General features: G+C 43.6%; 1 protein-coding gene across 6 annotated transcripts in view; it reads left to right on the top strand.

The window, feature by feature from the left end:
- CACNG7 (calcium voltage-gated channel auxiliary subunit gamma 7) overlaps positions 1-27,978 on the top strand; it is a 110,910-nt gene that overhangs the window by 59,658 nt on the left and 23,274 nt on the right. For 2 of the 6 annotated variants that reach the window (XM_058180105.1, XM_058180101.1), the window contains exons 1-4: positions 2,723-3,150; positions 3,661-3,790; positions 12,799-13,038; positions 18,694-18,798. In XM_058180105.1, coding sequence (XP_058036088.1) covers positions 12,843-13,038; positions 18,694-18,798 — 301 coding nt within the window. In that variant the 5' untranslated portion in view covers positions 2,723-3,150; positions 3,661-3,790; positions 12,799-12,842. Of the gene's footprint in view, positions 1-1,648; positions 1,973-2,722; positions 3,151-3,660; positions 3,791-12,798; positions 13,045-18,693; positions 18,799-27,978 lie in introns of those variants that run through there. The other 4 variants (XM_058180104.1, XM_058180102.1, XM_058180103.1 and 1 more) reach the window with 4 other exon arrangements.

The following is a 27,978-nucleotide window of genomic DNA, read 5'->3' as shown; positions in this document are numbered from 1 at the left end:
TCATGTGATCACTTTTTGCAACCTTCTAACAAAGTCAATGCGGAAGCCAAATTCATTTAATAGCTGGTTTTCCAACTTAACAACTATAAGTTGAGGACTACCTATATAAAACCTTTATTTTCCCTCCATGGGGAAGAGACAGAGGGTTCTTATTAAGTATGTTGTGTTTCTGGCTTTTTTTCTTTATTAATCCCCATCCACCCTTCTTTTCCTGATCAGAATAACAATAACAGAATAACAGTTGGATGGGACCTTTGAAGTCTTATAACCCAACTCTCTGTTCAAGCAGGAAACCCCATACCATTCCAGAAATGTGGCGGCCCAGTCTCTTCTTAAATACCTCCAGTGATGGAGTACCCATAACTTCTGAAGACAAGATGTTCCACTTGCTAATTGTTCTCATGGTCAGAAAATTTCTCCTTAGTTCTCTGTTGGATCTCTCCTTGATAAATTTTCATCCCTTACTTCTTATCCAGCCCTCAGGTGCTTTGGAGAATAGACTGACCACCTCTTCTGCGTGACAACCCCTCAAATATTGGACGGCTGCTATCAAGTAACGCCCTAGACTAGACATACCCAATTCCTGCAAACATTCATGATATGCTTTAGTCTCCAGCTCTCTAATCATCTTTGTTGCTTTTCTCTGTACTCTTGAGTTTCAACTCTAATAAATAGGACAATCCCCCCACCAGAGAATGAGGTGAGGGAGGGGGCTCCCCCAAAATATCTGGGGCTCCCCCAAAAATTGTGTGAATGAAACAACAGAGTAAAGACAGAATTAAAATGAAATTTGAGGGCACTCTCAATTGTCCCTCTTACATGAAGTAGGAAGAAGAAAGGGGGATGTTAAAAGCACCCAGCTCCTCTAAATATCAGTACTTTCCCCAAAAGAGATCAGACAGAGGGAGGGAAGGGACACAAGAATTTCATCTCAAAGGTTATTAGACTAGCCAAACGTTCCGTCCAGCTTTTGATCTTTTCTAAATTGTTTGCTGCCAAAATCTGTCTTTTTCGAGTGTTTAAAAGGTCCTCTGACTGAAATCGTTCTCTTGCTTCAATTGTCTGCCCATCCCTCCAAGGTGCCCACGCGCGGGCACACCTGAGCTTGTGATGTGAGGTCTGGGAAGCCGACCTAACTTCAAAACTACAGGATGGCTGGCAAGCTAGTACACAAACACACACAGTCACGATGTCTATAATAAACATAATTCAGAATCCCCGGACGTTTGCATTTCCATGGGAGTAGTACTTGGGCGACCCAGCTGAGCAGACCCATACATTAAAGGCGCGTGAGAGTCAAAGGGCAAAATCTGGTGAGATTCTCTGAGTTTGGGATCTCTCATCTCTTTCCGTCGTCTGCTTTTCCTTCTCGTTTTAGATCCCTTCCGAACGCCACTCGCATTTCAACGCGCGCTCCAATTCTGCGCGCGCGCGCGCGCGCACTTACACACACACGCGCACACTCCGAGTCAGACACCGGCTGAGCGGGCAAACCTGTGAGCGCCAGCCGGTCTGTAGGTCCCTTTAAGAGTGGTGCCTCTGACATCACGGCCAGCTGCAGTGAGCCGGGCTGGGTGCTGCTGAGCTGGGAGTGATTGTGAATTCTCCTCGCGCCCCTCGTCAGTTCCCAGCCAAGCAGATCCCGTGATCCAGCGGGATCCGGCAGCAGGGGCGCCCTGTGCTTTCCATCCTGGGTGTGTGGGTCTGTGTGTGTGTGGGTCCGTGAGCACGCGTGTGTGTGTGTGTGTGTGCGTACGTGTGCGCGAAAAAGCGGGGGAACCGACTCACAGACAGCCCAGCCGCCTCTCGGCAGCCGACTGCGGCACCAGTGCCCGATCGAAGCCCCCAGGACAAGCTCGGTAGCGGCGGCAACCGCCATCCTATCCCACCCAGCTGCGGCTCAGCTCCATCTCGCTCACAGCTACAGCCACTGGCTGAGCCGAGCCGAGCCTCCCCCTTCCCCCCTTCGCCGGTGAGAACCTTTGAAGAAACGGGGCGCTCTGGGACTCGTAGCGGCCTGGGCATTTCCACCCACTGGTCATTTTGTCGTTCTTTGCTTTTTCTTTCTTGCTTTCTTCTCTCTGTGCGTGCGTGTGTGTGTGTGTGTGTGGTGTGTGTGTGTGTGTGTGTGTGTGTGCGCGCGCGCGCGGTTTCCCCAGACAACTCCCCTCCCTCCCCGCTGCGATTTTTGGAGGCTTGTTGGGTTTTCTCTCCGGCTTTCCCCCAGCCTTCTCCTCTTCCTCCTGCGTTACTCTCTCTTTCCCCTTCCCCTTGCAATTGCGTCGCTTTGGCCGCCCTTCGGACCACCTGCGATTGCCCCCTTTCCTCGCCCGTTTGTGCTTCCCGCCTGCCGGCAGGCTTGCTTGCTGGGCGCCGGCTTCTGTCGCTCCCCTCAGTCCGCTGAGGCGGCTTTCCCGGCTGCTCCTCTCGCCCCCTCCTCCCGCTGCATTCATTCTCTTTCCTCCCTCTCTCTTTCCGCTCTCCTGCCTCGCCCCCTCCCCGCCTCGTCGTCCAGCGGTCCCCTCTTCGGCGTCCAGCCTTTCGTCTGCCGCCGCCCCTGCTGCAGCCCTCTCCTTCCATTCCCCCGCCGCCTCTTCCTCGCCGCTGCCTGCCTTCTTTCGCTGCTTCCCCCCCCTTCTGTTACTGCCCCCCTCCCTGCCCGCTGCTGCGTTCCTTCCTCCCTCCCTCCCTCCCTCCTTCTCCCCAGCTCCCCGATCGAGATTTACCCCCCGCTTGTCCATTCTGCAGCGTTTCCTTTTTCCATTCCGTCGCCCCTTTCGAAACGCTGCACCCGTTTTCTCCTCCTCCTCCTCCTCCTCCCCACAACACGCACGCACACACACCACACACACACAGGCTCAAACACTCCTTCCTCACTTTGGAATGAAGCAAACTTCTGAATGGGGCGCCCAGCAATAGACCCCTGGCCTTTGGGCTTGCAGAGGGCCGGTCCTTGAAGCCGGGGGGTCTCCATTCCGCCGCCCCCCTCCCAGAAAAGGGGAAAAGGCGGTTTTCCCCGACTTGATCCCCTCCCCGGCCGCCGCCGACGTCGGAGTGCAAAACAAGGCGAAGTAACAAGCAGGGGAGCGATGCAGGTGCGGGGGAAGGCAACCGAGGAATCCGGAGCCCCCGCGGCGTTCTAACCGCAAGGTGAGACGAGCAGCTGCCCTTCCGGCCGATGCCTGCCGTGGTCGGCCAAGCCTATTACTTGAGAATCACTGCCTGCCTTTCCTGGGCCGGCTTCCCCCGGGCCCTGCTGGTTCTGAGGGGGGGGGAGGGGGAAATGCGTGCGTGCCCCTCTGCATTCATGCCTTAGAACTATGCAGCCTGCCTGGTGACACTCCATAAACCAGCATGCCAGGCAGAACTTCACAGACCAGAGTTCTGTATACACTGGAAAACTGTGGCCATTGGCAACCCCATCATCCACTCCACTGCCCTTGCTGATTTTGGGAAAGAATCCCCTTGTTTATTTATTCCTTTGGGGCTGATTCATCCAGATGTGAGTGCTACTTTGTACAACTTTGGCTGCTTTGCCAGCTTGTGGCCTTTCTCACACTAAACAGTGCAATGGTGATTGTGGACTACCTAGGTATATGGCAGGTGTGTAATGGTTGGGGTCTTGAATCTTTCGTTCTTTTTTCTTTCTTTTCTTTTAAGGAATTGGCTTCAACTTGAAATATCTGCACCTTTTAATTCCTTCCTGATAGCAAGTGTGTGGCTGGATGCTATATGTCATAGAGTTGTCATAAGTCTGCTTTTGGATAGTGGGTGCTGAAGTACAAGGCAGGTAATTATTGGAATAATAATCCCAGTCTACGATTGTGGGATACTGCAGGTGGCAACTTTCTTTGCCACAACACATGCGTATTGCCTACTTGGGACAACCATCTATTCTTAAAAGTGCAAATTTTCATTGAGTCTGAATAAAATTCCCATTGCAGCTGAGAATTTTGTTTCCTCTCTGGCTTTCGTGAAAATGTGCATGGGTAAAAACAACACCTGCCCACCTTTGGTTTTAAAACAACCATCTTTGGACCAATTGTCATCAACTTGATGCTGCTACTGCTGTAAATATCTTCAATGTTTTCCCCACCTTGCCAAGAAAGATAATCAATGTGTCAGGAGCGTAAGATTTCTTGTCCAAGATTCATACTTATATTGTGGTGTTCCAGGGCCAGAATGATAGGATGTGTCTGTTATGCTACAAGAGCATAGCAGGGCTAGGTGTGTGTGTGTGTGTGTGTGTGTGTGTGTGTGTGTGTGTGTGTATTAGGGCAGGGGGAGAGAATTGGTGTCATACATAGATTTCTTTAGCTCCTCACTGATAGGCAGGCAGGCAATCTGTGATTTCAGACAGAACATGACACTGGGTTCTTGTAATACTGAAGTGTTTTTTGCTCAGCCCGCTTCTGAGGTTGTGCTAGTGTGTTGTGCAGATTTAGTAGGACAGGCTAAGAGTGGATGCAAGAATGTTTAACACCTTTTTCTGGATGGTGCATCAGGGCAGCCTTCTCCATCCTCCAGATCTATTGGTTGGGCTTCCATGACCACCATCCCAATCATTGGAGGCTGATCATCGGGGATATTGGAAGTTGTAGTCCAAACACATTTGAAGAATATAAGATTGAGGATGCTTGCACTATAGTGCAGTGTGTGCCTGAGTGTGTCTGTGTGTGTGTGTGTACGCATGTGACTAAGAAACTGATAGAGAAGGTTTTCTCCTCAATTCCCCCCACCCCCAAGCATTAATCTGCCTATGAGAATAATTTCACACAGGGTATTGTACGTCTCTCTGCTCGATGCCCTGATATTTTTGCATGGTTCCCCTTAACTCCTATTTTCGTTGTCTTCGCATATTGCATGAATCTTTTCAAACACTGGGGTTATGGTAGCCCCACCTCCCCTACTGCCCCTTATTAATATCCTATTACAGGCACATATGATTTATTGAGGATGATCCCTACATTATACGGTGAACAAGGGTGATCTTTGTATGTATATGGGTGTCCTGTCCTGGATATGCTGATGGATTTAAGCTTAGCATATTTCTCACTCCTCCTTGGCTGACTGCCTTCTTCAGAAGAATGTCTTTTGTAGGGAAGTTTCCTTCAAGACAGGCGTCCATGTGAATTATCTATCCTTCTGCTTTGGTGGGGCTATGCGGGGGGGCGGGGGGTTTCACCCCACTAGCAGAGGAACATCAATTTTTGGAATGGTATCTTACTATCTAAGCTGAGGTTATCCTCATGATGGTGCTTAGTTGGGGGAGACTGTTAGAGACTGGGCCATTTTACACAAAAGAGGCCCAGGTCTCCCCTAAGTGATTCCAGAGGTGATAGGCTATGAGCTTGTATTTCTTGACAGGTGAAGGTGGTGTAGCCATGTCTGGAAGGAGAAGCTCTCGGTGGTGGGATGGGATGGAGATCAGTAGCAGACTGACATAGCACACGAGAGCCAAATAGGAGGCAGGATGGCTGAGAGCTAATTTTACTACCTTTGTGAATCTGTCAGGCACAGCATCATTCCTACAATAATAGTGGTATGCTGTGAGTTGGAGCATCAGGCAGCCAGAGTATCATCTTATGCAGTGAAAGGGATGATGGAGGAAATGTTATTATGCCTTCCTTGATGCTGAGCGGGTTGTGTGGGAGGCAGTAGGGCATAGTGGCTAGACTGCTGGTCTTAAACAAAGGAACCTCTAATTCACTTTCCTAGACTTAGCTTCTTGGATAGGCTGAAATAGGTTCTCTAGGAGGATTGAAATTTATTTGCTGTTCGTTTATTGTAGAATGTTTACAGAGATGCTCAGCTTAAATATTATTCCTTGTTCTGAGTGGCAAACATATATTTAAATATAAAAAGTCCATCTGTAATCTGACATATTTGGAGATTGTTAAGGTGAGGAAAGCTTTTATCAGGCACACACACACCCACACCCCTTTAAGGCTTATTTGCTAATTTGGGGCCCCTCAGCTCTACCTATCTGACCCATCTGATGTCAAGGAATAAATAAACGGAGTTGGTGAACAAACAGGTGTTCATTAGGGTGAAAGGGGAGACTTAAATAGGTATTTCTCAAACCTGGTGACTTTAAGACAAATGGAATGCTGGCTGGGGAAGTTTTGAAGTCCAAAATGGCATTTATGTTTTCTTGTAAATGGAGCTTACCATTTTGAATTTGGAAACTAATGGATAAAATGGAAATTGGATTTTCTACACACCATTTCTTTATAGAGAAGTAAAAAAAAAAATACCCTCCCACCTACCTAAAAAATCATTAGTCCTGTAAAAATTCATTTGGTGCCCCTTAACCTCCCTGAGATGTATCCTGCATATCTAAAGTGTTACACTTATGACCCATCCCCTCAAAGCTTGGAGGAGAACATATGGGTTAGGCATAGGTATGCTCCCTTTTATTCTAAAAATCGGGCCTGTGAAATAGTCTTACATTAATTGTACTCTGATTGTATCACACAAACGAGGGGCTCAGTGCAACGTACCGTTATTCACCTCAACCGGGTTAGGTTGAGTTATCCAGCAACATTAGTGACTGGAGGCAGATGTGAAATTGTTTCTCATTTAACAAAATTAAAAAAATAAACTTAGGTTTCGCAACCTCATAGTCTTTATTTATTTTATTTAGCCCTATCTAGCATTGTTTGATGATGAGGGAGGTTGTAGCTCAACACTTCTGAAGAACATCACTTGGCTTCAGGTAGACCAGGGGTGTCCAACTCGATTTCATTGAGGGCATCAGGGTTGTGTTTGACCTCGGTGTGTATGTGTGTGTGTGGCCAGGGTGGGCATAGCTATCTCGATGTCACTCGTGTTGGAGGGGCTCCTGTGGGGCGCCTGTGGTGTCACTCAATGTCACTTGTGTTGGAGGGGCGCCTCCGAACACTCTGCCAATGAAAATGGGCTCCTGAGCTCTGCTTTCAGCTGCGACGGTTTCCTGCAACCCTCTGCCAGCATAAACGGAGCTCGGGAAGGCTGCCCGCAGCGCTCGCGAGCTCCATTTTTGGCTGTGACGGCCTCCTGCAACCCTCTGCCAGTGAAAACTGGCAGAGGCACCACGGGCCAGTCCTTTGCTGTTTCCAGGGCGGCCTCCTGGGCCAGATCTAAGCACCCATGGGCCAAATTTGGCCCCGGGGCCTTGAGCTTGACATCCCTGAGCTAGACAAATCTATCACACTAACTTTGCTAATAGCTTAGATTTTCCCTCCGTTGAAAAAAAGGAGGGATTTCACTTGTTACACTTTTGTGGATTCTGCTGCTATTGAAGACCCAGGAGTAAGGCTGGCAAAGATGGCCGCCCTCATTAAAGACAAATGGCTTGGTCCATGCCAAGCAGATCACTTGGCCAGGCTCTAGAATACATTGGCAGCTGCCATATTGTTTTCACTGATTGTTAAGAGAATCTGAAACAAATCCATAACATCTTGATATTTTTCATTCCGGAAAAGTAATAGTCAAAGGCACTAAAGTCTCATATTTTTCAAAATATATAACAATAACAGAGTTGGAAGGGACCTTGGAAGTCTTTTAGTCCAACCTCTGCTCAGGCAGGAAACCCTATGTCATTTCAAACAAATGGTTATCCAGTCTCTTCTTAAAAATTTCCATGGATGGAGCACCCACAGCTTCTGAAAGCAAGCCATTCTGATTGTTCCCACTGTTAGGAAATTTCTTCTTAGTTTTAGGCTGCTTCTCTCCTTGGTTAGTTTCCATACATTGCTTCTTATCCAGCTTTCAAGTGCTTTGGACACCCTCTTCTTTGTGTGTTCCCTTTAATATGAAGTCCCCTTCCCCAATCCAATGTCCTGCAACCCTGCTGGTTATACTAATGAGAGATGAAAAAATCTGGGGAGTATCCAGTTGGAGAGATCTAAAGTGGTTAATTGAACACAGGATCAGAGTTTCTTGCATATGGATACCAGAATTTTGAAAGTATATGGCTTGCCATTCAGAATGCATATTTAATTGTGCTAACATATCCCGCTGGGCATAGTGTGTGAAAAAAAAACCCGTTTGTGTAGGCCAACATTTACAGAAGTGATGAATGTCCAATGGAAGGTGGCATAGTTCCCAGTCCATTTCCATGTGCTTGTTGTTGTCAACAGATCTTGTGCATATGTTTTGGAGTTTTGCTTAGTCTGCTGGGTGAATTCTGTCAAGCACAATATGTGATAAATCACGGAGAAATAGATCATAGGTGATTAACATCATGCACAAACAATGTGCATGTAATATTTAATCATAGGGACTGGTTTATAGGTGAAAGACAAGTGCATTTTTTGACGTGTTTGGTCTCTTACATGTTTAATCTGTCCTATCTTGGACACAGAGAGTAGTAAACCGCACACAACAAATTGTAAGAGAAGACAGGTTAACAAGCAGGTAGATAATTATTAAAAACCTAACAGTAAGTAATGCAAAGCAATACAGATAGTGCTCAACTTATGACTACAATTGAGCCCAAAATTTCTGTTGCTTAGCAAGACAGCTGTTAAATGAATTTTGCCCCATTTTACAACATTTCTTGCCACAGTGAACCACAGAGGTTGTTATGTTAGTAACAGAGATGTTAAGTGAATCTGGCTTCCCCATTGACTTTGCTTGTCAAAACGTCGCAAAAGGTGATCCTCGAGACACTGCAATTGTCATAAATATGAATCAGTTGCCAAGTGTCTGAATTTTGGTCACTTAGTCGTGGGGATACTGCACCTGTCGTAAGTGTGAAAAACTGTCATAAGTCACCTTTTTTTACTGCTGTGAAACTTTGAATATTCATTAAATGAACTGTTGTAAATTAAAACTGTCTCTATGAATAATCCATTGTGTTTCTGAATGTTTTCTAAAGTGCCCAATATTCTCTTAAATATTTACATTTCAGTCTTCCTCTACAATCATTTAGTTACCCAGGAATTGTAATGGGCAAAGCAAGAAATCCAGAATAAGCATCTCTTAAGATTACTGTCTCTTCTACTTGTAACCTTCTAGCGAAAAAGTTATCTTCCCAAGTATCATCCATCTCTTTAAATATCCCTGTACATTGAAGCATGTATCTTGCTGAACTTGATTGTCTGTTCATCCATACCTTGGTCTCTGGCTATAAACATACACATCTCTTTTCTCACTAGCTGATATAATCCCCCTCTTTCTTCACACATATACTGCTCCACATACGCACGCACGCAGAGTAATGTGCCTGATTGTGTTATATGCGTGTGTGTGTATGTGCTGATTTGGAACAGGGTTTGTGTAGGATGGTTTGGGTATTGTGTCACCTTCTGTAACCAAAATAAACCTATTGCAGATGGGAGACATCAGATGAAGTTTCTCAGCTAGCAGCTGGGGTAATGCCACACTGCCAGGAATTATAAACAATGTATAAGAAGGCAGTAGGGCCATTGTTACAGGCAAGACCCTATCTCATCCTTGAGTCCCCTCAAGAGGGCTGCAACTCAGCTTATGCCTGGATTCTTTGCCATTCTCCCCTGGTCCTCTATCCAGCCCAAATTCTAATTTTCTATCTTATGTACATATATGATAACAGATAATTGTATCCTGGGGAGGAGGTTTTTTTCTTTTTATCTCAATGGCACAAATGTGGCCAAAGAAAACATAATTAGAAACCGCAAGTAGATACAAGCAAGGTAAAGGTCTTGAAAACTGCATTGCAAGTGGAGATGATGATAGATATTGAAACTGCAAAATTATATCCTGAAGAGAATTATAAGTTTGTGACCAAAAGATCTTAAATTTCCATCATCTGCAAACCAAGTCCAGAATACCATCCAATCCCAGATAATTAGCCCAATCCAGAAAATCATGATTCAGTTAATCATGGGCAAGAATATTCCATGAAAATAACCTTTCTGTGTCTCTATCTTCCATGAAGCGAAATAAACCAAAGAGATTAAACTTCTTAAAAGCATTTTTATATAGCTAAAACTATAAAATATTCATAAGAAAGCATAGAAATCCTGATTTTTGAAATTCTTGATAGGATGCCATGGGAGGAGAAAGGAGCTTGTTAAAAAGGTGGCAGATGAAAATTGGGATAGTTGAAGGAAGTCTAGAATCAGAGTTTTATTTCTGGAACACAAGTTGTTCCTGTCAGGTTTCAGACGCATAATATCTCAAGGGAAACTAAGCATGTGTGGTGTTCCTGCTCTCTGAGTTTGAAGTATGAAATGCAGTAATGCAGAACTTCCAAAGAAGTGCATCTTAAGACATGATCTTGAATGGAAAGAAAGGGGGAAAAAGCGGCATTCGCATATTATTTTCAAATCACCAGATAGATCTTTGACAGAAATTCTCTATCAAACTGTTAACAGGCACTCTTCCCTCATAATTCCAGTGTGTAGGAGAAGAGCAAGCAGAGCTTGGGGGCAGAGCTAAGCACGTCATCAGTTTAGAGTCAATAAGTTGTCATAAATGGTCCAAGTTCAACCCCACTTGAATTCCGTTGACCCTTATTTGGTACCAATATAGGATTAAACTTAATTGATTAGATTCTTGTGCATAGGCTTGAGCAGTAAATCCTTTTTGAATTGCAACTTAATTTATGGTCCTAATCTTTTGCCTGACAAGTGTCAGATGAAAGTGTGGGGAGAGAAAATTGGGCAGGTTCTCCTTGGTGGTTTCTCTCCACCACTAGAAGGAGGCTAAGTGGAAAATGTTCATTTTATTCACTCTGGTCATGGCTTACATTTCTGGAGAAGACAAGTGTAATCCATGAGGTCAAGGAACAAGAGCAGAAACGTGGAAGGTTGAGCTTGGCAGATGATCCTCTTATTGGACTAAATTTCAGCAGATTGTGCCAAGTTACAAAAACTCTGTTGCTACTCCTGGTTCACCAACCCTCTGCAAAAATATTTTTATAATAGAGTGTGAAACCCATCTTCCCACACACTAATCAAATACTGCTCTCAAATTCTGGTCTTTAATATCCTCCTTAAGGGGTGAAAACCTTGATAAAAACAGAGAAAAACACTATATTGTGTTCTCCTCACCCTTGCCATCTGTGTTCCTAGAAGGTTTTCAGGAGGTTCTGTTGTTGAAGCTTGCCTTAGGAGCTAAACTGCAAGGACAACATACGGTAGTTCACAGTTCAGACTATATAGGATCCCTTCTGCTGTATTGCACACTGTTTGATTCAGGAACATGGCTTATCTTTGGGCTAGTCAATATTAGCTATATAGGAATTGATTATTTTATTGGCTGGAACAAGCATGAACTCAAGATGGTCCTGCGGTGTTTATGTTAATAAAGGACTGAAATGATCTATCCTGCACTTGAAAATATATTCAGAAAAACTAAGAAATCTACAGTCTTCTCCATAAAGAAGATAATTTTACTGTTATTTTCAATGCAATCCATTGAGAAATGTGTTTTCTACATATGGTCCTGTAACTCCTGTGTTTTTGGAAGGGGATTTGTTTAAGAGAATCTCCTCTGACAAGATGGGTGGTATACAAGGGAGGGAGGGAGGGAGGGAGAGATAGATAGATATACAGACAGACAGACAGACATAGGGTAGGGAGAGAGAGAGAGAGAGAGAGAGAGAGAGAGATAATGGATGAACAGATAGAAAGAGAAATGGAAAAATCACATTTTTCAAAGACAATTCAGCAAACTTTTACCACAATGTTGCATTCTGGTGAAATGCTATTTTTTTATACATGTAAGAGATATTCTAGTCAACATCCAGTTACTGGATTCAGCAATCATATTTAGTTTTCCCACAATGGAAACAGCACTTAGAAATGTTGTAAGAAATCAGAAAATGGTGTTCTCAGATCTAGTTGCCTAATGTTATTCAATACAACATGGTTGTCAATACCACTGCAACTAACATGACCAGCCAAACTTGTGAAGGGGCTTCATCCATAAACACTTTGCCAAATTTAGAGCCAGCTATGGGCTAAATAGCAAAGCTTGATAAATACCACATTACTCTTTCAAAAAGAATCAGAAATCTTGTGTTGGAAAATGACTCCTGTATGACACTTGCATAATGTCAGAAAATTGGTTAGGCTGAATACAAGCAATCATAATTCCTCTGTTTTATTGGTATGGGAGGAATTTGTCACTTTAATATGCAAGACTAGAATCAAAAATTCCTGGCACATGAGAAAAGTAAGAGGCCAGAGGCAGAAAACCGGGTTCCTAAGAAGAATTTTCAAACCACATGGAGCCATTCCAAGTATTTTCGTGCCAAATGCTGGCATAGGATTCTTTCACCCTGTATTGATAAATACAAATCCTGGGAGCCTAGAAGTTATGGGACTTGTAATCCTGGTTCTTCAAGGTTTTCCATCTTTGGGGAAGCCTTTTCTAGTACATATTACAGAAGGAAGCTTTACCACTGACCTGGATTTCATGGTCAAATATTCAATCTTTCCAAGTCAGAAAAATGCAGAGGAGAAACCATCCTTAGGAAATTCCTTTCAGAATTTTGGTATCAGGCTCCTTGGGGGCTGGGGAAAGTTTTAACGAATTTGATGGCCCTGCATGCTCAAATTATCCAAGAGAACATAAAAGCATTTGAGAACCAGCAGTTCCGGAGGTCTCCGGGAATCAATACATTCGATTCAAAAAAGGGCAACAAATGTTCTGATAAAAATTACAAGGATTTTTGTCTGAAATGGTGTAGGGTTTGCTGCTTGAGCAGGAAGTTGGACTGGAAGACCTCCAAGGTCCTTCCAACTCTGTTATTCTGTTTGTAGTCTGTTTGGTTTTAGTACTCCCCAGGAGTTTTGGATTGATTGGGGTTTATTTCTCTTCCAGGTCCTTGCGCTGCATTTGGCCAGTCGCTCTCTCTGCCACCTAGGATGAGTAACTGCAGCAGTCGCGCCCTGACCCTGCTGTCTAGTGTTTTTGGAGCGTGCGGGCTGCTCCTGGTGGGCATTGCTGTCAGTACTGACTATTGGCTGTTCATGGAGGAAGGGATTGTGTTTCCACAAAACCAGACCACGGAAATAGTCATGGCACTCCATGCTGGCCTCTGGAGGGTTTGCTTCTTTGCAGGTAAGGGTCTGAGATCTCTCTTCCAAAGCTGCTTTCATATATGACTCTTAAGACCAACTTTTAGGACCAGTCTTAGTATTTCCATTTTAGGACCTTAGGACTCAAGCTTCCCCATTTCCTAAATTCCTCTATATTCTTCAGATCATATCAGATACAAGCAACCAGAGCCGCTCATGAATAGCGAGAATCAGTAACTTTATTGTCTGGTGGTGTTATTGTACCACCTATGTTGCAAGAATCTCACCAGACTGCTTGTCTTGGGAACAATCAGATAAGGCTTCGTGGATCTTGAGGGAGGTCTAGCTTATGCTGCTTGTGGTTGCAGAAAGACTTCAAGCTATGTCCTTTCTTGACTCCTCCTTCCAGCCTAGCTGGTAATTTCACAACAGATCAACATTTGATAGCTAGAGGAGCAAAACAATGCCTTGAGTGAAGGACAACATTCATATTTGGATAGAGTCTAGTCAACTTAATTCTGGTTGACTACATACAAAGTTGAAATCATTGGGCAATGTGGAAACCCAAGAAATGGGTTTGTTCCCAGAAGATCTGGAGTGGTCTGCAGCTTAGCTCTTGACAAGGTTCTTCGGAGAGCTGTCATTCACCTAGATTTAGCTTTAAAAATTGGCTCTGAATTCCAAGCTGTGCTAATCAGGCTGCAGGGGTGAAATCCACTTACCTTCGCTACTGGTTTGGGAATGGGAGGGCACGCGTGCTATGCACAGAAGGTAAAAAAGGAACATAATGATGTCCCAGCGGGGGAGGGGAGCCTCCTGCTGCCGGTGCTACTGGTTTGGCGAACCAGATAGAACCGGGTGGGATTTTACCATTGTCAGGCTGGGGAGGCAGGGCAGGGTTGACTTTAGAGGGGGATTATTTCCAAGAGAGAAGAATTCATTCAGGGTTTTGGAATGAGAAGGTCTGCCTGTCTTCTTTTATTGAATAATGCTAGAAATGTTGCAAATACTACATTTGTTTAAATAGTGCAGCTCAACTATCCACCCATGAACATTTAGCTATCTTGTCTTTCCTATGCAATGATATTGCCCTTTATTCCTGCCTCTAAACCAGGGATTGTTATCCCTTTTGTACAGTCTGCAGACCGCTCTCCAGAAAAATATATTTAAATTGGCCTCTCTCGATCTCAGTAACTTTAAGATGCATGAATTCCCAGAATTCCCCAGCCAATCGGGTAAAGCAGTGGTTCTCAACCTTTATAGTGCTGCGACCCCTTTAATACAATTCCCCACGATGCGGCAACCCCTTTAATACAATTCCCCACGATGTGGCAACCCCAACCATAAAATTATTTTCGTTTTGAATTTATCGCGCCTGAAGCCATATTGGCTAGTGATCTGAACTGCTTGAATTGCCTTGAGGATGGAGGCATTAAAGCGGAGACTCCTCCCCTATTAAGTTTATCGCACCTGAAGCCAGATTAGGCTAGCGATTGGGAGTGATTGCAGCTGACTTGAGAGGGAGATATCAGAGCAAAGATTTCTCTCTTTTTTAATTCATCGTGAAGCTGAATTCGGCTAGCGATTTGAAGAGCCTGCAGCTGGCTTGTGAAGTCAACCATTGGAGCGAGATTCTTCGACTTGCAAGTATACGTCCCATATTTCCGATGGTCTTAGGCGACCCCTGGCAAATCATCATTCGACCCCCAACGGGGTCCCGACCCACAGGTTGAGAACCGCTGGGCTAAAGAATTCTGAGAGTTGAAGTCTGCACATCTTAGCAAATCTGAGATTGAAAAACACTGATTCAGATATATAAAATAACATGCATAGAGGTACTTCTTGTTTTTTAAAGTTTTTTAATTTTTACAAACACATCAATGTGTGAACTGCGTGACACCTGAGTGACATACATTTTAATACAAATAAAATAGTATTAATCATATTTGTTTGATTTAACAAATTTATATAATCCTTGTACTAATACACGCATTTTATTAAATAATAATTTCATTAATCATTCAATATTTCAGTGTGTCATTTCTATGCCAATCAACCTGTTCTAGGTATCATACCTTTTAATACAAATAGAATATTATTAATCATATTTAATAATTTTAACAATTCTAATAATGGTCCAAACATTTATGCTAAATTGAAACCTTGCTTGTTCAACATAATCCTTCATTATTTAGTTATTCAATATTTCAATGTTATTTTTATATCAATCACCATATTCTGCATGTCATACATTTTAATACAAATAAACTATTTTTGATCGTATTTGTTATATTTAGTAAACATATATTCATACCGAGTTATAATCTTTCATTATTTCATTATTTATTTAATCAATAGTTCGATATATTATTTTTATGCCAGTCACCATATTATTTAAGTATACTTAATAATACCATCATTCAAATTCTAATTACCATAGAGGTAGTTCTTCACTTACAACCACTGAAGTGCTGGAAAAAAGGTGACTTATGACCAGATTTCACCATTGCAGCCCATGATCAGAATTTAACTGCTTGGCAACTGGCATGTATTTATGATAGTTGCATGGTCCCGTGGTCACGTCATCACCATTTCTAACCTTCCCAGTCAGCTTCCAACAAGCAATCAATGGATCTAAGCCAGATTCATTTAATGGCTGCATGATTCTCTTAACGATTGCAGTGATTTGCTTAACAATTATGGCAAAAAAGGTCGCAAAATGGGACAGAACTCACTTAACAACTGCCTTGGCCAAAACGGAAATTTTGGGCTCAAGTGTGGTTGTAAATCGAGAACTACTTATACTAGGAACCATTGGGCCATCCTTCCAGAAGTATTTCCTCACCAGATTCTTCAGAGTTTTTAACAGCGACAGAATTTCTAAGGCACTGGCTTCATTGGAAATGCATTCAGAGATGTGTCTGTCTTGAAAACAGCCCATGTTGAACTGTATGGCACAAACATCAGCACAGAAAATGTTTTGTGACATTTTGTGTTATACCGTAAACCAGGTTGCAAGGTTGGAGAGGTCTCCAACCTTGTAACTTTAAGACTTGTGGACTTCAACTCCCAGAATCCCTCAGCCAGCAAAGCTTTTGGATTCTGGGAGTTGAAGTCCGCAAGTCTTAAATTTGCCAAGGTTGGAGACCCCTGCCATAAACTTTTTCTATGGTGATTTTTGTGTCATAAAATGTTTTACAAAATTTGCCGAATTTCATATGAACGGGAATCCTGGGTCCTTGATTTTGGAAACATTCTGTAAGTTAACCTATTTGAAGTACCTCGGTTCAAAAATTGTTGCCCTATGAGACACTGTTTTGCCCAGTTAAAGGTTACAGGAATGAGAGCTTTACTGTGTGGGGGTTTGTGCGTGGGAGGGTGGACATGCATACATGCATGTGTGTGTGTGTGCGTGCACATACACACACAGTAATTTAAAACAATTTGATGGCACATAATCAATCAATCAATCAATCAATCAATATTACCGGTAATGACAATATAGCTTTATTACATCTAAGATGAAAGTTAGACCATAAGAAAGGCTGAGCGTCAAAGAATTGAGGCCTTTGAACTCTGGTGCTGGAGAAGACTCCTGCGAGTCCCTTGGACTGCAAGGCGAACAAACAAGTCAGTCCTAGAGGAGATCAACCCCGACTGCTCTTTAGAAGGTCAGATCCTGAAGATGAAACTGAAATACTTTGGCCACCTAATGAGAAGAAAGGACTCACTGGAGAAGAGGCTAATACTGGGAAAGATTGAGGGCAAAAGAAGAAAGGGACAGCAGAGAATGAGGTGACTGGATGGAGTCTCTGAAGCAGTAGGCATGAGCTTAAATGGACTCCAGAGGATGGTAGAGGATAGGAAGGCCCGGAGGAACATTATCCATGGGGTCACGATGGGTCGGACATGACTTTGCAACTAACTAACAACAACAACAACATCTAAGATAGGGGGTGTGGAACAGTGCAATAAACATAAGAGACATTTCTTTGTTAGTTTCCTTGTTAGATTGTTATCCTGGAGCACAAAGTCCTATGACCTTTCATTCCTCTTTTGCTCCACAACAATATTCCTATGAGGTGACAGGACCACTGAGGAAGAGTGAGTGGCCCAAGGTCACCCACTGAACTTCCATGGTTGGAAGTAGAACTTGAATCTGAGTCTCCAGCACTGGTTCAACAACTGAATGACTAGATCTCATGAACAGAGCAGTGTATATGCATACCTGATGCTCCTTTAGAATGTGGGACTTTGCCTACTTGTTCCTTGACCCAGGGGCCCTTTCCTGTGGCATGCTGGTAGAAGGGGAGGGTTAACCAGCTGCCAGGAAGCTGTTGAAGTGATGTAGGACAGGAATGGCAGAATCTGGGGGAGAAGTTAAAAGAGGGACCAGCATAGAATCCAGGGGTGAAATCCAGCAGGTTCTGACAAGTTCTGGAGAACCGGTAGCGGAAATTTTGAGTAGTTCAGAGAACTGGCAAATATCACCTCTGGCTGGCCCCAGAGTGGGGTGGGAATGGAGATTTTGCAATATCCTTCCCCCAGGAGTGGGATGGGAATGGGGATTTTGTAGTATCCTTGCCCTGCCACACCCACCAAGACACCAAGTTTCACTACCAGAACTGGTAGTAAAAAAAATTGGATTTCACCACTTATAGAATCCCTACGTAACTATTAGTGAACTAAGCCCAACCTTTCTTGAATTCTGTTGACCTTAACCCAAACAGATATTAACCTTTAGTTGAGAAGATTCTTGTGCATAGGCATAATTGGCAATAAATCAGTTCAGTTGGACCTTCATGAGAAGATCTGTGAGGTTCTAATCTTTTGTGGCACTCACTAAAAAGGATCCCCACTTGTCTCCACCCACCTCCTTTATGCTCTCCTATCCTTAGAGGTGCATATATGAGGCCATTGGTTAATTTTTATCCCAAGATGAAATAGTAAAAAAAAAGAGTTACAATTCAATTCAAATTCAAATTCAAACCTTTATTGTCAGAGTACAACATGTGTACAATGAGCCTCCCTGAGAGTTACATCTCCTCCAGGATGGCTCTTGGAGCCCGAGGACCATGTTCTGGACAGCAAAACAAAAACTGACTTTTTTCTTGTCTAGCTTAGAAATGCTTTGGAAATGGTCAGAGACATCCTGCTTGGTACTAGCTCTGAGCTGACTTATCTTACAGAAGTGACTTGTTTGAATGGAAGTGTATATGACTACATAGTAATTTCGGCCTTGCTGATTTGGGACTTTCTTCTACAAAGGCACCATTTCTTCCCTGAAGGTCCTATACCAGGGGTGAAATGCTCCCGGATCGGACTGGATCGTGCGATCGGGTAGCGATTGTGGCTGGTAGTTCGCCAATCCGGCAGCAATGGCGGAGCAAAGCTCCGCCCACCCACCCGGGTGTCATTACTTCCTGGTTTTAACCAGAAAGTAATGTGTTTTTTACCTTCTGCACATGTGCAGAAGGTTTTGCGCATGTGCAGAAGGTCTGCCTGCGCGTGTGACACACGCACAAGCGTACAAGCATAGTGCGTGCATGTCCGGACCAGTAAGGAAGGTAAATAGATTTCCCAGAGTTCTCCTGGGAATCCCCAGCTATGTTGGCTGGGGAATTCTGGGAGTTGAAGTCCAGACTTCTAAACTTGCTGAGGGTCAGTCTGAAGTTTTATGCTTTGTTTCTCTTTCTAGGTCAGAAAAAAGGCAGTTGTGTGGCTTCTGAATACTTCCTCGAGCCGAGGCCTGACCCTGATCCTGAAGGGCCACTTGTTACAGAGAACACAGAAAATATCCTCAGTAAGTAGATAAGACATCTAGAAAATGATACCATTCCCAGCATTAACAATGGATAAATTAATATTAGGTGCATATTGGAGAGGTGAAGGAAAGAGTTAACGCTCTACATACAGTATGTCCCTGTGCACCCATATACACCCCCAGGTTCCTAACTTATATCTCAGCCCACCTTTCATTTTTAAAGCCATTCACACAAGTCCACTGCGGGAAAGGTCTTGCACATAAAGTACAGATTCTATCCATTCTATAAAGGACAGAAATCTCAGCCTGTAATGCGTTCCTTGCCATTATTATTTTATCCACATCAGGTGCTCATCTCCATCATTTCCAAGATTTTAACAACCACAGCCACAAAAGGTATTACGTTAACCCTTTGCTGCCACCTGCTCAGCAAAGTTAAGGTTGCAAGCCCGCCTCTTCCAACGTTATGGTGATGACATGTATTTTGAGTTCTTGTAAGTCACTTACAAATGTTTATGAGTCAGCTTCAATAAATTGTTAATTTTCACAGATGAGAAAAAGTACTTGCAAACTTTGCAGTTGAGGAAAAGGGCACTAAATATACTAACAGAGAGGCGTTTGTGGAGGGTGGGGGGAGAGAGAGAGATTACCAACTTTCTTGCCCTGCCTGGCCTTTCCAGAAACAGTTCAGGACAACTGGCAAGTCAGAGGCAACTGACAGAGGGTGGTGGGAGGGGCAATTCTGGAATTCCACACAGCTTCTAGGCTGAATACTGGTTTGCCAATGGTTTGTCCATATCATTTGAGATAAATCTGCCATGTGCATAAGGAGCAATGATCAAGGACCTGGGCACTAAGCCCCCCTTAGGAATCAAAACTGACTGAGTGACTTTGGGCCAATCACCAGCAACCTGTAAGTTCTATTCCCACCTTAGACCTGAAAGCCAGTTGGGTGACTTTGGGCCGATCACCAGAAGTTTGTGAGTTCTAGTCCCACCTTAGCCATGAAGCCAGTTGGGTGACTTTGGGCCAATCACCAGCAACCTATGAGTTCTAGTCTCACCTTAGGCATGAAAGCCAGTTAGGTGACTTTGGACCAGTCCCCCTCTCTCAGCCCAACCCACCTCACAGGAGCCACAGTGTATGCATGCCACTGTGAGTTGGATAAGAATAAATGCAGGATAGAAATCAATCAATCCATAAAAAATGGAGCCAGGTTTCTGTACTGAGTATCATATTGGTAATTAAACCAAACACTGCCTCTGGCCACCTCTCAGCTGGTGGGCTGGGACATTTACCCAACTCAGATTCAGTTGATGTCTGGATGTGAACAGGACAGACCTTCACTTGACTGTGACCAACTGTGCCCCATCCATCTGTCCTAGTGGATCTAGTCCCTCTGTTCTTGTGGCTCTCCCCTCCCTTAACTGCGGCTGTCTCAACCCTCTGGGATGGTTTGAGAGCTGTGGGGTGGTGCAAAGGGTGTGTGTGAGGTAAATCAGAGCTCGCAAGAGTGATGGTATAAGCACAGCAAGCTTTGCAGCATCAGGACAAGGCTAGCTGAGCAGCAGTGAGCTATACAAGCCCAGTTTGCCATGAAGCCACTGTCAAATTTGGATTTCTGCAGGGGAGGCAGCATTTTTCCTTGACACTTCCACTTCTACCAGCACCCACTTTGCATGTGCCCATCTTTTTGAGACATCCCTGTTTTTAGTATATTTAGAATGCTGGCAGATTACGGAAATGACTTGGAAGGTCAGGCAAAGCTGCAATTGTCAGATTTCCATTTTATTACTATTAAATAATATTTATTATTATTATTATTATTATTATTATTATTATTATTATTATTATTATTATTATTATTATTATTATTATTATTATAGTATTAAACTTTGTTAAATATAGCTAAGGGGACAAAATGGCTCAGGGGTTAAAGACACTGAGCTTGTCAGTTGGAGAGCTGACTGCCGGGGTTTGAGACCCAACACTCCATGCAATGGAGTGAATTCCCATTACTTGGCCCAGTTCCTTCCCAGTTCGAAAGCATGCAAATGAGAGTAGATTAATAGGAACCACTTCAGAGTATAGCCATGCTGGCCACATGACATGGGAATTGTCTTTGGACAATGCTGGCTCCCTTGGCTAAGAAATGGAGAGTTGGTCATGACTGACAAGGAAACATTCACCTTTAAATACTATTAGTCCTCAATTTACAACCATTTGTTTAGTGACCATTTGAAATTACAGCAGTACTGAAAAAAGTAACTTATAACCGGTCCTGGCACTTTGCCCACTGCAGCATCCCCATGCTCACATAATCAAAGTCCAGGGGTTTGGCAACTACCTACTAGGGCTTTTTTTTTGTCACAACAATATATACAAGCATCAACATAAAATAACTACATATCATATAAGCATATATATGAGCAAAAGTATGCAATAACTATATTAATTTGATATAATGAAAAGAAACAATAGGACAGGAATGGTAGGCACTTTTGTGCTCTTATGCACGCCCCTTATAGTTCTCTTAGGAATGGGGTGAGGTCAATAGTAGACAGTTTTTGTTAAAACTTTTGGGTTGCAGCTTCCTGGGGTCATGTGACTGCCATTTGCAGCCTTCCCAGCCAGCCTTTGACAAGCAAAGTCAATGAGGGAAGCCAAATTTGTTTCATGATCACATGATCCACTTAACAATGGCAGGGATTCGCTTAACAACCGTGGCAAAAAGAACCGTAAAATTGGGTGCAACTTACTAACCACTTAGCTTAACAACAAAAATTCTGATCTCTATTGTCATAAATTAAGGACTACCTCGATGGCTGCAGGCCATCAAAAATGACCTGGTTAGGTTGGCTGGAAGGAGTTCACAGGCCACAAATTAGAGGCATCTGCTTGAAGTCGCAGACATGTATAAATGTGCAGAGCACTTCAGCCTAAGGGCTTGAAATCTGGCATCTTAAAATCTTTTCTCAGCTGCCAATGCATTAGGTGACCTCAGTCAAACCACCATTTCTCCAATGCAGAAATTGGGGTCTGCATGAAGGTGATCAGAAAAATCAAGATGGCAGACATAATCATGTCATCAAAGCACCACCTCTTTTACATATGTGTAGTGATTGGGTTTGTTTTTTACCCACAACATTACCAGCTGGCAGGAACACATTCACTGCTTTTGGTAGTCATAAGGAGATAGAGAAACTCTAAAAATTATGCCTTCCCTTCTTGCTGATCCCTGATTAATCCATAAACAAAACCATCAACGGTTGCTATCCATTGGGATTTAATGGGGGCAAGTTAAATTGATTGATTGATTTCCCCAACTTGTAAGCCATTCAGAGGTGCTTCAAGAAGAGATTCTTGTAAAATAAATTAAAATAAATAAAGTTCATTTCTCCTCCCACCAAAAGTAAACTGCCAAACCACTCTCTCTAAAAAGGGGCAGGCTTGAGCACCTGAGAATGTGCTTGAAATGACATATTTGGCACAGTGGCAGAGGTGCCCAGGCATATGACGTATCTCTCAGCCTATTTCTGAACATGGGTCTACCACTTTTCTGAAAGGGTGCATAACCTTTGCCTGAAAATAGTCTGAATGAAAGACAAAAGGCCTGGTTATGAGATGGGGGAGGGGGCAGTGAAATGGAAGGAAATGATTGATTAAGTTTATTTTCTACTAGGGCTGCAAGGGAGTGGGTAATTGATTAAGAATGATTAAGAAATCCAGTTCTGATTTTGTCACTGCTCTTAGCCAGAACTGGCTAGGGCAAGAGTAAACAACTATGGACCGTTTTGCCTTGTGGACTTCAATTCCCAGAACTCCTGAGCCAGCCATCTTGGCTCAGGAATTCTGGGAGTTGAGGTCCACAGGGCATAAAAGGGCCAAAGTTGCCCATCCCTGGGCTAGTGGATGACGATAGAGAACATGCAATTATCATTGCCCTGTACATAATAACAACTGTCACCGCCACTGGTCAGATTACAGCAAATGGAGCCACCCACCCCATTGACTAAAGTAAAAAGAAAGGAAAAGAAAGGAAAATAAAATATGCTATAACCATAAAAAACCAAGCCAAAACTGTGTCAAACTTGTGTTGTCACGGCAGTGTCACGTGACATATAGGGACTTCCCCCACTTTGCTAAACTGGGCATGGGTGTGGCCAGAATGTGACACATCTGCCCCACAGGCCACGAGTTTGACAGCCCTGATGTAGACAGTGCCATGAAGTCATGGCGGACAAAATGGCACCCAATGCATTAGTGGTTACCTTGTTCTAAGTGCTAACAGATTTAAGGTCTTTTCTATTTTGGAGGCTTTAACTGTCTCTTTCCTAAATGCCCCTGTATTTTCTTTAGGTAAAGTCCAACAACCAGCTACTTCAAATAATTATATCAACACTGTTTTTTACATTTTGCTAAGTTACTGCATTCAAATTATGGGAATTGGTTCGAGGTGTATTTTTTCACGTCCATGTACAGATGATCAGGCTTAAACTTTTCCAGAATGCAGCAGTGTTTCAACATCTGTTGATTTCACAGACATGCAGTTTATTTCCCATTCCGCCTAAAGAGTGTGATAATGTTGTCAAAATGATGCCATGCAAGAAGCAATAAATAGTGCCACACAATCTCCACCCCTCTCATGTACAAACAGACAGTATGTGTTATAATGTATGATCCTCAATTCAACATTAGCCTTCCTCCCAGGACACCTCTGTTGAAAATGTTCTGATTCTGATTTATTAACTAAAACATTATTCTCCCACCTACCCAGGAATCAAGGATCCTAAGCGTAGAGATGGGTTTAATTGGTGCCTAAAAGTTTATATGTTTTTAATCCCCCATTTTCTTATTAAGGGATTGGTAAAATGCTCTTTGCTCTAACCCAGAGTGCTAATTAATTCAAAATAAATCAAAGAATTCTTAATATGGGCTATTTCCTTGGCAAAAAAGGAGGTGATTTAAATATAAATTCTCATCCAAGAATTCCAGAAGAGTTAACAAGTTGGCAATTATTTTTGTGGAGAAAATGGGATGGGCATGGCAGAAAGAAAGAAAACTTGTAATATGGCTCTCTTTTGTTGGAGGTTGAAAAAAATGAAGGGGGTCTTACAAGAGGTGCTGGGGGGGGGAAGCAATGCATTAATTTGAGCTTTAGGGTGCCAGCCAGGTTCCCAACAGTGGACTCACCAGGCTCCCAAGATTTAATGGGTGTGGCATGAATTAATGTTTACCACTAATAGGAATCAAGTAGATCTGGGACTGAGTGGGGAAGTGAGCAGCTACGGTACTTAGTTCTGGGTTCAAATTTAAGAAAGTGCTTAAACAGGAACATACCAGGGTACAAACTATCTACCCACATGGACAAAGAAGTTTGACAATATTTGAAGGTTGGTATGTCTTTTCAGGAAAAATTAGAAGCTACCCCCAACAGTTGATCAGCAACAGGTTCAAATATCCTACCTAGACTGCAAAAATCCAAATAACTACAGGTAGTCCTCACTTAATGACTCTAATTGGGACCAGAAATTCTTCTCACCAAGTGGAGAGGTCATTAAATGAAACATCAGGTGATTGCCCCACTGGGACAGCAGTCCCAGTTCCAGTTATTAAGCAATTCACCCACAGTTGTTAAGCAAGATGTCATTTGACTGTGACTTGTGACTCCTGCTGTCTTCCCCAATGACTTTGCTTGTCAGAAGCCAACTGGGAAGGTCACAAGTGGTGATCACATGACAGGTGGATGCCGCAACCCTCATAAATGCATGGCAGATGCCAAGTGGCCAGATACTGCAATGGTCGTAAATATAAGGATCACTTGTAAGTCACTTTTTTCAGTGCTGTCACAACTTTGAACAGTTGCTAAATGAATGGTCGCTAAGTAAAGACTACCTGTATAAATGGCAGCTACGGCTTAAGGATTCCTGTATCTCTTGGCTGCCATCGAGTAATCATTCAGAGGGCTGCAGCCCAGGTAGGATACATCTAGTGTTGTGTCTCGTCCGATCTCACCACAGCCGGGGCCTTCTTATCTGCTTCCGAACACGGAGGAATGTCCTAGTATGCCTCCCGGCCCCAGCCCTGGCTCCGTGCCCAGACAGGCTGAAGAGGAGGAAGTATCTCCAGCCCCCAGCTCTGGCTCCATGCCCAGGCAAACAGAGCAACTAGACCCCTCCCCCTCCTCCACAGCATGTGAGCCTGAAGGAGGTCAATTGCCAACAGCTGCCGACTGGAGTGACCCTCGCGTCAGAAGACTTGATAGGCGGAGGCAACAGAAGGAAGGGAGGGGCAGGCCTGGATAAGTGCTGAGTCATGGAGCCACACCCCATGGCCTATATAAAGGATCTGCTTTCTGGCATTCTCTGAGTCAGGCAAAGTCTAAACATATCTTGCTGAAGTCACTTTCTGGTCTCCTGCCTGCCCTGAGGACTTTGCTAGGACTTTGGCAGAGCTGCAGAGGCACGCCTGATTCGGATTTCCCTGACCCAGCCCAGGAGGAGTGGGACACGACATCTAGGTATAGTGGAGAACAGCTGTTTGGAGGATCTGCTATGCTAATGGATTTAGCCTCTTCAGAAGAATGGTCAACTTGATGTCCCCAATAAGCAGAAGAGCTGTGGTGGTGCAGTGGTTAGAATACAGTAAGATAAAGGTAAAGGTTGCCCTCGCACATATGTGCTAGTCGTTCCTGACTCTAGGGGGCGGTGCTCATCTCCGTTTCAAAGCCGAAGAGCCAGCACTGTCCGAAGACGTCTCCGGGGTCATGTGGCCGGCATGACTCAACGCCAAAGGCGCACGGAACGCTGGTACCTTCCCACCAAAGGTGGTCCCTATTTTTTCTACTTGCATTTTTTTACATGCTTTCGAACTGCTAAGTTGGCAGAAGCGGGGACAAGTAACAGGAGTTCACCCCATTACACGGCAGCACTAGGGATTCGAACCGCTGAACTGCCGACCTTTCAATCAACAAGCTCAGCGTCCTAGCCCCTGAGCCACCGCGTCCCTTAGAATGCAGTATTGCAGGCTAATTCTGCTGACTGACAGCAGTTCGAGTCTCATTGGCTCAAGGTTGACTCAGCCTTCCATCCTTCCAACTTGGTCAATAAAATGAGGACCCAGCTTGTTGGGGGCAATATGCTGTAAACTGCTTAGAGAGGACTGTGAAGCACTGTGAAGCAGCATATAAGTCTAAGTGCTATTGCTATTGCTAAACACTCCAGATTGATGATTGGTGAGTGGAGAATCTGCAGGGTAAAATTTATAGTTCCAGCTTTTGGAGGGTTATAGGCCATGACGCCCAGCAGCTCTTTTTACCCCAAAGAGAAAAGGAAGAATACTTTAGAATACCAGTGGATAAGTTAATCACTCATCTGAGTGTGCCAAAAAAATGCACAATAAGATTTTGAAAGTGCCATGGATTGCAACTAGAATAAGAGTGAAAAACCACACTCCTTCAGTGCAGCTAATGTTACTGTGATTAGATTAAGGTAACTTTGTGGGAATTTGGCAAGCAAGAAAAGATCTCCATGGCAGCAGTTAGGAGCAAGTGAGACTACCATATCTGTTCTGCACAAATCCAGATAGCCACTAGATGGCAGTAATGAGTTTAGAGTCCATTGTGTCTTGCTGCTGCCATCAAACAATGTTCTCACTTTTTGCTACAGATGCTGTAGCCTTACACTCCAAGAGAGTATGTATGTTTTTGTGTATATGTGTGTGTGTGTGAGAGAGAGAAATATGAATATATTTATTCCTGCCCCCTCTGCTGGATAAAATAAGGAACTACTTCACTCTTATACTTTAACCTGGAAAAAATATTTTGTGCTCCCAGCAGTCAGCGCCGGTCAGAAAATGGTGCAATCCTGGCAAGCAGAGAGTAGAAAGAATTATGCAGCTCATTATTAGTGCTGTCCCAAGCAGAAATTCCAGCAAGGACAAATGGGATAGTCGAAGGAAATGTCACTTGATCAGCAGCAAACTCTTGTGCAGTTCCATGCAGAAGGGGAAAAACCCAGCTATGACACTATGCAGGAAAAAGTACACTGGAGGATGGATTTTAAAGGGGGAAGTGAAGGCACGCAGGATGTTTATATCCGGATGAGGGAGAAGAAATCTTAAACAGGTGAAAAGGAGTGAGCGGAATTTATTGGAAAAGAGATGTTACCGTCTGCTATCAAACCTGCCCTTCCCAGTTTTATATTTATTCTTTTTTTATACTCAGCCATACCCAGAATCCTCTATCAGTACAAGCAATGACTAATGGAATGGAGAAGAGATAGGAAAAGTTGACTGACGGCCTTATGTGACTTGATTCCTGTAACCTGAGATCAATTTTCCCCAGCTCAGTGCCTGTTTGATCAGCAAGCCTTCTGCTATGATGCCTCTGGAGAGGTGGGAACAGACGCACAAATTGCTTGATTTCCAATTTCTTGGCAGCAATAGCAAAATGATTGGCCACTGTCTTCTTCTGGGATATTGTTGAGTTTCTCAGTCTACCCTAGACCTGTAATACTCCCTGTTGGTTCTCCCACCTAAGCCCCATCCTAGACAAAAGAAGTCACTTGCTGTCATCTGCTGGGTCAGAAGAGATAAAACTACCAATAGAAGAGAATATTTGTAGCTCATGATTGAACTGTGGGGTCCTTGGTGATTTCTGAGTTTGGTGGCTTTCTTCCAGGCATTTCATTACCCAACTAGGTAACATCATCAGTGCTAGCAGAGAGACTCTTATTGTCATAGTGAGGGATCACAATTCCAATGGGGTAGGGCTGGGGTAGACTAGAAAATAAAGACAATAGGGAAAGAATAGAAACTTTCTTCCTTATGTATATAGTTATTACGCACAGGGAATTCTTGCAAGAAGGAACATTCAAAATCATATATTTTACTTTCAGAGATGGTGCACTTTGCCCCCAATATTAATGCATGTAGTCTAACCTTGTTTGAATGCTGCAGAACTTGGAACAGGGAATATCAGTTTATAAGATGACCCTAACTATTTTATATTGCAGGCAACAAATACCAAACTATCAATGCACAGAGCAGAGCTATATAGGTAGTCCTTGACTTACGAGCACAACTGAATCCAAAATTTACCATATGTTGCTAAGTGATTAATTTGTTAAGTGGGGCCTCTGGTGGCTCAGACTGTTAAGACAGTCTATTATTAACACAGGTGCTTGCAATTACTGCAGGTTCAAGTCCCACCAAGCCCAA

This window comes from Ahaetulla prasina, chromosome 4, assembly GCF_028640845.1.
Source record: "Ahaetulla prasina isolate Xishuangbanna chromosome 4, ASM2864084v1, whole genome shotgun sequence".
NCBI classification, from domain to species: domain Eukaryota; kingdom Metazoa; phylum Chordata; class Lepidosauria; order Squamata; family Colubridae; genus Ahaetulla; species Ahaetulla prasina.
The sequence above is the reverse complement of the archived record's forward strand: the minus strand, read 5'-3'. Positions and strand labels throughout refer to the sequence as shown.